Here is a 12527-nt window from a genome sequence, read left to right as displayed (position 1 = left end):
ATTGGCCCTGTGCCCTCTATCTATGTATACCTGTAAACATATATACACACATTCACATATGTATTCATATACCCATACACCCTCATATATAGACATATATGTATGTGTATATATGTATGTATGCATATATTTCTAATCCCTTCAACTACTGAGAAAAGTTTCATAAGTTACAATTATTGTTTTTCCATGTAGGAATGTTAATAGTTCAACTTAGATAAATTCCTTATGATTTCTTTTCCCTGTTTACCTTCTCATGCTTCTTGTATCTGATTGTCAAATTTTCTATTCAACTCTGGTTTTTTCAGCAAGAATGCTTGAAAGTCCTCTATTCCACTGAATGACCATATTTTCCCCTGAAACATGATACTTAGTTTTGTTGGGTAGGTGACTCTTGGTTTTAATCCCAGCTCCTTTGACCTCCGGAATATCATATTCCAAGCCCTTCGATGCCTCAGTGTAGAAGCTGCCAGATCCTGGGTTATCCTGATTTTGTTTCCACAATATTCAAATTGTTTCTTCCTGGATGCTTGTAATATTCTCTCCTTAATCCGGGAATTCCGGAACCTGGCTATAATATTCCTAGGAGTTTTCTTTTTGGGATCTTTTTCAGGAGGTGATCGGTGGATTCTTTCAACCTCTATTTTTCCCTCTAGTTCTAAAACATCAGGGCAGTTTTCTTTGAGAACTTCCTGGAGGATGATTTCTAGGTTCTTACTTTGGTCATGGCTTTCAGGTAGTCCAATAATTTTTAAATTATCTCTCCTGGATCTATTTTCCAGATCATTGGTTTTTCCCATGAAATATTTCACATTGCCTTCTATTCTTTCATTTGTTTGGATCTGTTTAACAGCATCTTGATATCTCATAAAGTCATTAGCTTACATTTGCTCCAAACTAATTCTGAAGCAATGATTCTCCTCAGTGAGCTTTTGAGATTCTTTTTCCATCTGGAAAATTTAGTTTTTTTAAGGCATTCTTCTCCTCATTGCCTTTTTGAGCCTCTTTTGCCATTTGAGTCAGTCTGTTTTTAAGGTATTATTTTCCTCAGTCAGGCTGTTGACTCTCTTTTCATAATTTTCTTGCATTGTTCTCATTTCTCTTTCCAATTTTTCCTCCCCTTCTCTTATCTGCTTCTTAAGGTCCTCTATGGCCTGTAACCAGCTTGCATTTTCCTTAGAAGCTTTTGGTGCAGGAGTTCTGACTTCACTGTCTTCCTCCTGTTCCATGCTTTGCTCCTTTTTGTCCCCAAAATAGGAGTGTAATGTTGGAATCTTCTGTCTGCTTTGTTTCCTTTGCCTGGTCATGTTGCCCCTTAGTCACTTGACCCCTGGGCTTTTTGCCACAGTAGGACTCTGCCACCAGACAGGGGAGCTTTCGTCCCAAACGCTGGGGTTTCTCAGCTGCCAGAGGTATTAGATGGGTGCCCTCTCTGAGGTGTCCACACGCTCTGGCAAGCTGGACACACACCCCAGGACCTCCACCCTAGACTACAATCCAGATCCAAGAGGGTTAAAGCAAGAGTGATTACCCCTCAGACTGGTGCTTGGTCCCCCTCCACTCTGCAGCCCAGGAGCTGAAGCTTCCACGTGGCCCTGGCTGGCTGTGCCAGCATCTCAGTGGCTTCTCGCCCCAGGGGGCAAAAGCCACGCACTCCCACTTACTGGGTCCCAAAGTCCAGACTGCACTGACCTCTCACTTTGTCCTTTGCATCTATGTGTTGATAAATCTGGAAATGGCCACAGCTGCTGCTGATCTGGAGTCCCTCTGGCTGGTAGGTGGTCAGGCCTGCCCTGGGGCTAAAGCCTCAGTGTGGGGCTGGGCTCAGCTCCCAGAGCTCTGTGTTGGATTCCTGCCAGCCTGCTGGGCTGTCCTCAGTGGGAGGTTAGCTTCTCTGTGTCATTTTGTGGGTTCTGCAGCTCCAAAGTTTGTTTAGAGACCCCCTTTTATATGGATTGGGGAAGGTGGAATCCGGAGCAGCGGGAAGGTCGTGCTGCTACTCCGCCATCTTGGCTCCACCCCCTCAGTTGATCTTCTGATGATGTATCAATCATTTGTGACTTCATGGGCATCTTGGTTTGGGTTAGGTAAGATAATGTAGATTTGTAGCAATAAGTGGTTAAATAACAATAAATCATTTTTCAGGCATTTTGCTGAAGGTTTGGGTATTCTGCATTTTTCTATATTCAGTTGGATCTTTCTTAGAATCAAACAGTGTCTTAAAAATGTTATCTATGGAGAGTTCAATTGCTTCCATCCTTCATTCTTTAGGTGCATTGGTGATATCAACTAGGTGAGACAGAAATGCTAATTTGAGTGTGATGTCATGATACTTAAAGTCAGTGAAGCTTTTATTGTATTCCTCAATTAATAGATCTATAACAGTTGAGTATTCTTCATATTCATATACATCATCTTTTCTTCAGTAATCTTTGCTAATTGATGAAAATGTTCATCTGAAATTTCCTTTTGAAGAAGTGTTTTGAACAAAGATAGCTTTGTCCAAAATGCTTGGCTTTTTTTTGCCACATATATATATATATATATATAGACAGTTTTACCTTGCAAAGAAATATCCAAGTGGTTTTGATTTGATATCATACAGAAATGCAACATTCATATAGAAATCTTTCAGTAAGTCACATTGTTGATATTGTTCTTCATAAAATTTAACTATTTGTTCTCACAGAGATAAAATTTTGGCTAACACCTGTCCATATAATAGCCAACACTCTTTAGAATGAAACAGCAAATCCATACTGCCTCTCTCATTGTTCAACTTTGAATGTTATGAAACTTATATGGTGTAGCATTTGCATGAATATAGTTAATAATACTTATAAGTTGTTGCAAAGTGTCACTTAAAATAGTAACATTAGTACAGAGATTTTGTGGGTGTAAGATACAATGAAAGAAAGTGAGAGAATCTGAATCTGTTAATACATTTTTTTTAATCTGTGCAATAAACCCTTCATGTTTTCCTGTCATGGAAGGTACACCATCTGTACATACACTTACTAAATTTACCAAATTCAGTTCAGCTTCACCGTATTTTTCTTGAAAGTTGTTGAAGATATCTATTCTGTGTTCTGTTTGCAAGAGTGCCCAAAGCAAGTAATTCTTCATAGCAAAGAAAATCTATGAAGATCCAAATGAAGTATAAAACTTGTGCTGGGTCAGTATTATCAGTGGATTCATCCAAAGAGATTGAATAATATATATTTTCCTTTTGAAATGTTACATGAAGTTGTTCTCCTTGAAAGAGGTAGTTGTTTGTACTTTGAAACATTATTGGGGTCTAAGCATCCTACAACTTCAACAATGCATTTTTCACAATTTCTTCATCACTGAATGACTTCCCTTTTTCCTCAAGTATATGTGCTTCTTTATAAGTTCCTTCAGTGGCATTATTTCCAGGTCTTATTGCTGCCTGAAAGAATTGTCTTTGCATTTGCTTTTCAGCTTTTAATTTCTACAATACAACCATTCATGCCTCTCCCTCTAATATAAAATATTTGTGGTCCTAATGAGTGTTACAATTCTGATAAGCATTGAATTGCTTTAATGGTGATATTGTAGCACCACAAAGCAAGCAAATCATCTTATCTTTAGCAGAAACAAGATAATATTGTAATTCCCAATTCTCATTGAAAAATCTGTTTTCTTCAGTGTTTTCTTGGTCTTCTTTGACATGATGGACTGTTAAGCTGACAGACTTAAGAAAATATTATTGAGCTGCGTAACTATTCACAAATCCCACTTCAAACAGAAACACAGTGTACCCTTGTCAAAAGCTGATAACAGACTGGCATACTGGACCCATATAAACTCTCTGCAACCAGTCTTGTGTGATAGTAGCAACAGTCAGGTGGGGGAAGTTAGAGCTACATAACAAGCATAGCAGCCATCAATTTAGCCCTTATGGCCTAATAATGTTCTAATTGTGCCAGTCAGTCTGGAAGGATTACCTCATTGAAACTTATTTTCTTTTTTGGTATTTTAAATATATTCATCAAAAAAAATGAAAATAGAAATGATAAAAATGTATTAATAAAAATAAAAAGATTTGTTCTGTAAAATTTGGATTCAGTCAAAAGGCTGCACATAAGGTCCTAGATAGCCACACGTGGCCTTAGGGCCATGGGTTCCCCATCCCTGAGATAGGTTATATCACATAATCAGTGTCTCAGAGTTGGAGGGAATGACAGAGGTTCTAGGACTCTAGTCTAGTATATTCCTGAAAAGAAAATCACTTTTATACCATCTCTAACAGATCATCCAGCCACAATTTAAAAATCTTTCATGATAAAAAACCCAGTGTCACCTGAGGCAGGCCCATTCCACAGGAAGGGTGGAGGGAGGAAAAAGGCATATGATAATTCTAATGATTAGATAATCATTTTTACATTGAGACTAAATCTACTTCTTTGTGATTTTTGTGAATTGAATAGTCTTCCAGATAATTGAATATAATTAATTCTATCATAATTCAAGGTGTATATTTCTGGGTCTCACAATAAATTTAAATATTTTAATTGATTTGATCAATTAAATTAAGAAAATAATGAGTTCAGTATTTTTTAAACCAATCATATCAGCCTGTTGTTATTTTATCCATACCTGTGATTTCATTGAAACAACTGACTTAAATTGTTTACCTATAGAATTATGTGTTTATACGACAGTCAAATACTCAATTAACAAACATTTAATTAAAGGCTTAGGATGTGCCTCATATTTGTAAAGCCCTTTAAGTTTTACATAGTGCTTCCCTAGCAACAACTATACCATTGAACACAATGCATGCATGTGGGTAATCAATAAGTATTTATTAAGTGACTCTTTTATGCCAGGCAAAGGGAGAAAGACTGAACTTATGATTTTATTGGTATAGTGTACAGCACTGTGCAGGAAATTCCTTCCCTCAGTGGTATATGATACCTTTACTAAAACTTATAACTTGAGAGAACTGCCTAGAGTACTAAGTTACATGACCTACTTGCACAGGGTCATAAATTTAGCATATATCAGAGGTGAGATTTGAACTCAGGACATCCTAGTTTTGAGATCAACTCTCTTATCAACTAGACAATATTGCCTAAATATCAATCATAGGTATATAAATGCACTTATGTAAGAATGAATATGCACACATATACAAATATATACACATATATGTATATATCCAAGTATCTAATTTTTTAATCAGACTAAATTATTAAATCTGAATTGCCACAGTAACCCAAATGGTTGTGTAGAAAGCACAATATGAAACAATGATCATTATACTATTATTTTGCAGAACAACTAATAAATGATAGGGTAGAAGAAATGTTTCTCTCAAAAGATTGAAGAATTCAGTGGGATTATGTTTAAATATATTTTGTGAATAAATGCTGAGATAGTTATGTAATATTGATGAGAATTTAGTATTTAGAAAGGAAATGGCCCGGTAGTGAACATCTGTCGATCTCTAGCATGTGGTAGACAGATGTTAAAATGATTATATGTATCTGATATAAAATTTCCTCTGTTGATGCAGTTTCACCTAGTGAAATGTCACCTGTTTATAGAATCATTTGAATTGCTCACGTATCAGGTGAGAATTACCTCATTTGTCACCTTGAATTATGACAGAATTAATAACATTATATTCTCATTATAGATTCATATTTTGTCCAATATTGAGTATCTTTTAAAAGTTATACTGTAATTTTTCTTATCTGTCTTAAGCTGTACTTTTATAGCAATAAAATAAATGCCATACCTGTGACAATAAACAAAAAAAATTACATAAAAACTTGCACATTTACCAAAATTACCTACAATTTCAGAGTCCTATGTTAGGTCCTAAGGAAGATACAAATATTGAATTATGTATTTCTAATCTAGATACGTATATCATGGGGTGGCTAGGTGGCACAGTGAGTAGAGTGCCAGCCCTGGAGTCCAAAGGACCTGAGTTCGGATCTGACCTGACACTTAACACACACACACACACACACACACACACATACACACACACACACACACACACACACACAAAACCTAGCCGTGTGACCTTGGGCAAGTTACTTAACCCCAGATGCCCTGCAAAAAGTGATAGATAGATAGATAGATAGATAGATAGATAGATAGATAGATAGATAGATAGATAGATAGATAGATAGATAGATAGATGAGTAATTAAGTAAATAAATAAAAAGATATGTATATAATATATGTGCATATACATATGTGTGTATACATATGAAATCTCTCCTTTTTCATTACGTAGCCTTGTGATTTTGATGTAATGAGTATAAGATTGGATGAAAGATGATATCCATTGAGAAATGTCCTTATGCTAAGAAATCCTTCTTTAATATGAGGTTCAGGTATTTGTGTGTATGTGTGTACTTTTTTTAAGTTGAATTTTATATGGTAATAAATGTCAAGTTCAGGGCAAAGGTTCTTTTATAGTCCTTCAGTTACCTGAATGACACTTTGGATGTATTAACATTAAACTTCAGTCAGACAAGAAATATTATTCTCTATCATGTGGTCCAACTATTGGACAAACAACAGATTTTAATATGATTTTTTTTCCATGTTATTACCTTGAATGATTCATTGGAAAATTGAAAATATGTATGATATTATTGGTATAAATTCAGTATTTTCTAGCTTTTTCATAGTTCTCATTCTTTAGCATTATCATGCTACCTGTTTAGACTTGCCTCTATGCATATTTCAACAGCTTTGTGGAGGAAAATATTACCAGAATTCTAGGAATTCTGATTTGAAAGGCACTTCAGAGGTATCTATGGCAACCTGACCTGTACCTGACCCAGAATCCCAGCTATAATATATCTGACAAGTGATCATCAAGCCTTTCCTTCATGTTTAGGAAGGTTTTCCTTAGACCAAATCTAAACTTGTATTTTTGTGACTTCTCCCTGTTGTTCCTAATTCTGAACTGCAGGGCCAAGAAGACTAAGTCTAATGGCTCTTACCATTGACTTGAATATCATATGTCCTCTTACCTCTGACCCTCCATTCTCCTGTGTTATTATCTCTTCTTCAGGTTAATAGTCCTCACTTCCTTTATCAAGCCCTCATATGACCTATCAATGCCCTTTACCCTCTACTGTCCACCTCTGGATAGTTCTGAGTAGGAAATTAATTTCCATATCCTGGTATCAAAATTATTCTTCAAAATCTTATCCTTTATACTAATGAAATTCCCAATACCATTGTATTTTAGAAAGTACACTGTGATTCCATCATGGTCCATAGTACTTTATCTTGACCTCTCCTATGGGTTTAGTTATCATGATCTCCTTGGGATGTTGCTATTTGTGTACACAACTCTCCATCCTTCCACTCTGCTTGATTGAAAGATCCTTTACAAAGGACCTGTAAGACATCTACCTTTGTATCCCTGTTCCTATATTACATGTACTTCTCTTTTTGAGGGACCTGTGATTTTATCAGTGGGTAGTTTCTGTTGTTTCACACTTAGGCCCTTACACAGTTTTTCCTATGCTTGAAATGCCTAACCTCTCCTTCCTTTGATGAATTCTTGTCTGTCTTTTAAAGCTTACCTTAAATTCTACTCCCTCCAGTAAGGAATGCATTATATTATCTGTATCAATTTAAAAAAATTTTTTTAACATCCTATAAGGTTCATGAAGGCAAAGACAAAGACCTTTCTAAGTCTTCTCACTATCTAGGACAGTTTTCTGTATATTAGAGGCACTTTATAAATGTTTACTGACTGCCTGGAATCAATGAATACTTGCTCTTTTTTTTTTTTTTTACTTAGGTTCTTCTGGTCAGAGTCCTTTGTTAGTACTTTTAAGTGGGAATCACACTGAACAATCAAATTATACAAGCAAGAGTCATCAATTGTATTTTCGCTGGTCAACTGATCATGCAACTAGTAAGAAAGGATTCAAGATCCGTTACTCAGGTTAGTGAATGTTATTTCAAGTTAATTTTGTGAAAAAAAAATCTTTCTAACATAAAATCTTAAATGGTTTTATCAATTTGACCTTAAAGTTAAATTTTGAAGGTAAGTATTTTCAGTGCCATGGAAATGACATGGTAAGTATTTAAGGATAATGTTTTACCTAAAAAGTATGCTAGCAATATAGACACTGTTCTTGTTGACTATTTAATTTGATTTCTAAAAAAAATATCATTTTAAGAGCTATATTTTTTTTTAAATTCAAGCGTTATAAAAAGCAAAATATGGAAATTTTGGAAAAGGTTCTGAAAAGAAGGGAGAAACTATCATGAAAGAGTAGAGATTCATACACTGTGGAAGAAAAAGCTAAGGGAACTACATATATATGTACACCCATATGTATATTGCTATTTTTTGTACTTTTTTTAAAGTTTGCACACTGCTTTATATAAAGCATACCTTATTGAATTTAAAACAACCCTCTGAGATAGTTATTGCAGAGACAGCATAATCTAATATAACGGGAAGATTAACTGTACTGGGAATCAGAAAAATCTAGTCAGAATCATGCCTTTGACACTAGTTGTATGATAATGAAATGATAATAATGGTGATTATGATGATGAGGAAGAGGAGGAGGTGGATAACAGTTAACAAATATATAACACTTTAAAGTTTGCAGAGCACCTTATATTCTTTCAATAATTCTGTGAAGTTGGGGAGGCAAGGTGGCACAGGGAATAGAGCACTGGCTCTGGAGTCAGGAGGACCTGAGTTCAAATCCAGCCTCAGACACTTGACACACTTACTAGCTGTGTGACCTTGGGGAAGTCACTTAACCCCAATTGCCCTACCCCCTCTCCAAAAAAAGCAAAAAAAAATTCTGTGAAGTAGGTGCTAATATCATCACTGTTTTTCAGATGAGGAAACTGAGACAGAGAGAGGTTAAATGAATTATCTAGAGAAATACAGCTAGTAAGTGTCTGGGGAAGGATTTGAACGTTTTCCTTACTCCAGATCTGACCCTGTATTCACAGAGTCACCAAATTGCCTCACAAGGTAAAGTCACTTAACCTCTTCAAAATTTAGTTTCCTTATCTCCAAAAATGGGAATAATTTGTACCTCAAAGTACTTTCATAATGATCAAATGAAATAACGTCCTTAAAATTCTGTGGAAATGCCAGTCTTTATTACTAATATTTTCATACCATTTTGCAGAAGAAAGAATTCAAAAAGTTAAATAATTTGTTACTGGTTACACAGACTCAGAGTTTGATTCCAGGTCTCTCTTCTCCTAGTCACAGTTCTTTCCAGTCCATCATGCTATCAGGGAGAATGCATGATTTTGTAATTCATTCTCTAAGAGTTAATGGTTCCCTGTTATTAACAAGTCTCACTTATTTGTTTTACTTTTTTAGTATAAAAATATTTAAGCACTTTTTACCCCTTTAATATTTCAGTTGCAAGGACACAATGTTCTTCTTTCTCAACTAAAGAATACCTCTTTAAACCCTCCAAGCATGGAACAGTATGAAAGAAGAGTAGCTACTACTATGCAGCATGGGAATAATTTCATCCATCGTATGCCTATTGTTGTACATGCTAATTCACTCAGTCAATACATTCGTGAAAGATTATTCCCCTATGTGCTGCTGTCAACAAGATCTGACCCATACTCAAAACAATTATATTGTCGTAGCCCTTCTCACTAGGGAAAAAAGCCACGTTTTGATATTTGAGGCACAGCAGCAAGATGTAAAACCTGAGCAATAATATATGACTCTGGAAACTTGTCTCGAAAATCTCCTCTTGAGGTCACATTTCCTTCTTGAGAGGACAGTGGGTCTTGAAAGGGTAGGTTTCCTTTACTTGTCGGTAAAACTTGCCTTGCCTGTAATTAAAGGCAGCCCACATTCGCAAGGGGGAATTGAATGTATTAGTCTCTGTCAATAAAAAGGTTTGAGTCTTTCTGTGGGTGATCCAGGACATGAAAAGAAAAAACACCAGGTTTTTGAAAAGACTATCGATGCCTTGACAATTGTTATTAAATCAGCGGGTTTTCTCCTAGGTAAACTTAATGAATTTTTCCTAACCTTTCTTTCCCCCTTTAAATTGACCAGTCAACCATTTTGCCAAAGTGAAGCTTCAGTAAATTTCCCTTCATTATAAATCCATTAAGATGATATTTAGGCAATGGTAAAATACATATTTAGGTAATTGCACATTGAAATATAGTTATATATATTTCTATGTGTATAGAAACATCTATACTTTGCATCCATATGATATTTCTGTTTTTGCATGTATGTATGCATATGTGTATGTATTTGCACATATCTTCATGCATAAAAATAAATAATATTTGTAAAAAGGGCCTAGCATAGTGCTTGGCACGTAATAGGTACTTAATAGACTTATTCCATTCCTTTGGCTAGAAATAGGGCTGAACCTGTGTTTTAAAAGGTGGAATGAGTTCTTGAGTGAGGAAACTCCCTCTACAAATGCAAATTGATATCTTTACTGTAATTCAGTATTAAAAAGTTGCCTAGAACACTGAGAGGTTAAGTGACTTAGGAAGAATCACAGTGTCAGAGGTGGGACTTGAAGCCAGGCCTTTGTGGCTTCACTGCCAGCTTTTCATCCACTGTACTTTTTTATATGCATAAATATGCACACATGTCCTCATGATGATAGTATCACTTCCAAACAAAAGTAGAAAAAATGAAGCTATTATGAAAATGGCATGTACTCTAGCAAATAACATTGGTGTGAAAAGGAATAATGCATTCCTCCCTGACCCACCTATAGGTACATATGCACATACACACACTAGATATAGATATACATATAGATATGTAAAATTTTATTATACTTTTGCTATGCCAGTGACTGAAATAGCACCTAAACTTGTGGTAATACTAATACTTAATAGATGGCCTCGGCCTATAGGTTCCTCAAATGGGCAACATGACCCTTGGGGGCCTCTGAAACAATCTTGGGGGTGGTAGAAGCCTTGGGTGCAATTAAGGGGCGTTAAATAAAAATAAGGGTTAACCTAACCTAATGCCAGATGAGTGCTGGGTAATTTTTTTTTTTTAAAGGGGATGATGGGCCAAATAAATTTGGGAAGCTCTAAGACAGGAAGACTTATCTTTGTGAATTCAAATCTGCCCTCAGACACTAGCTGTGTGTCCCTGGGCAAATCACTTAACTCTGCCTCAGTTACTCATCTGTAAAATGGACTGAAAAAGGAAATGGCAAACCACTCTATCTTTCAAGAAATCCCCAAATGGGGTAAGGAAGAGTCAAACACAACTGAACAACAACAACAATTTATAGTAATGCTTAGTAAATTGTTGATTTTACATATCAAAGCATTTAGAAAAACATGTTTTGTTCTATTTGGGAGATAAATGTAACCTGTAAAATGTTGGATTTATGTAGAGTCAGAGGATCTGCTTTGAAATCTTGGCCTTCATATGGTAGCATTGTGAAGGGGAAAGAAAGCCAAGTTTGGACTCAGAGAAGCTGGTTTCAGACTCTGGGTCTTTAATACCTTCCTGACCTTAGGTAGATCACTTAATCTTTTTGGCTTTCAGTTCTTTATCAGTTCTTTATCTGTAAAATAAGTACATTGAAATAGATCATAAGATTTAGAGCTAAAAGAAACCCTTGAGTTCCTGTAGTCCAGTCTCATTGTACAGAGGAAGAAGGGTATTGAAGCCCACAGGGGTTAATTGGCTTTCCCAAGACCATATGGGTAGTAAGGAGTAAAGAGTTCCCTAGTTCTAAATCTGCTATTTTACATCTGTATGCCCTTGGCCAATGTAACTAATTCCTTTGGCTTCCGTTTTCTCTTTTCTAAAATAAGGGTATTGTACTAGATGATCTCTAAGGTCACTTCCCACTTTAAATCCTTTGATCTTATTTCTAGATTTGTCCTTCTTGATTCAAGTTTTATAACTTTGAGTATGGAGTCTTGCAATAAATTCTGTGAATGGGTGAACACACATGCGTGGCCACTCAAGTGCACCCATGCATACACACACACACACACACACACACACACACACACACACAGAACTCATCCCCTTAGAGGGCAGAAACAATAAGAGTTCACATTTTTAGTGTTTCAAGATTATAAAAGTGCTCTCCTTATGGCAATGTTTTGAGGTTGCCATTATTATTTTCAATTTCTCTATGATCTTCAATCTCTCCCTGTAAACCAGTTATTTCCTTTCTGCCTATAAAAAAATCCAAACCTTGACTATATTTAAAAACAAAAACAAAAATCATTTGATCCTATCATTCATTGTTTCATTCGCAAGAAAGTTTTAATAAGTATATTCTTATGCATATATCTTTTACAATATAAACCAAAGGGAAATTCTTTGGGTCATAAAATGGTCAAATGAACTATCATTACTGAATATTTCACAATTTTCTGTCTACAGATGTTTTGTGTATAGATTCTTATGTATAAGACTTGAAAGTTGAAACAAAATTCTGATGTCCAGCCTGTGTTTTCTTTTCTTTTTCTTTTTTTTTTTTTTAAGCAATCGGGGTTAAGTAACTTGC

At 35.5% G+C, this 12527-nt stretch overlaps 1 protein-coding gene across 1 annotated transcript in view; it reads left to right on the top strand.

Annotated features, from left to right (window-relative positions):
- CSMD1 (CUB and Sushi multiple domains 1) overlaps window positions 1-12527 on the top strand; it is a 2654573-nt gene that overhangs the window by 2385517 nt on the left and 256529 nt on the right. The window contains exon 48 of the mRNA XM_069065406.1: window positions 7805-7951. Within this exon, the coding sequence (XP_068921507.1) occupies window positions 7805-7951 (147 nt within the window). The remainder of the gene's footprint in view (window positions 1-7804; window positions 7952-12527) is intronic.

Source organism: Petaurus breviceps, unplaced genomic scaffold, assembly GCF_028583685.1.
Source record: "Petaurus breviceps papuanus isolate PSGF00001 unplaced genomic scaffold, PetGlider_PUasm1.0 90686, whole genome shotgun sequence".
Classification (NCBI taxonomy): domain Eukaryota; kingdom Metazoa; phylum Chordata; class Mammalia; order Diprotodontia; family Petauridae; genus Petaurus; species Petaurus breviceps.
Note: the sequence above shows the minus strand (reverse complement) of the source record. Positions and strands in the feature narration are given on the sequence as shown.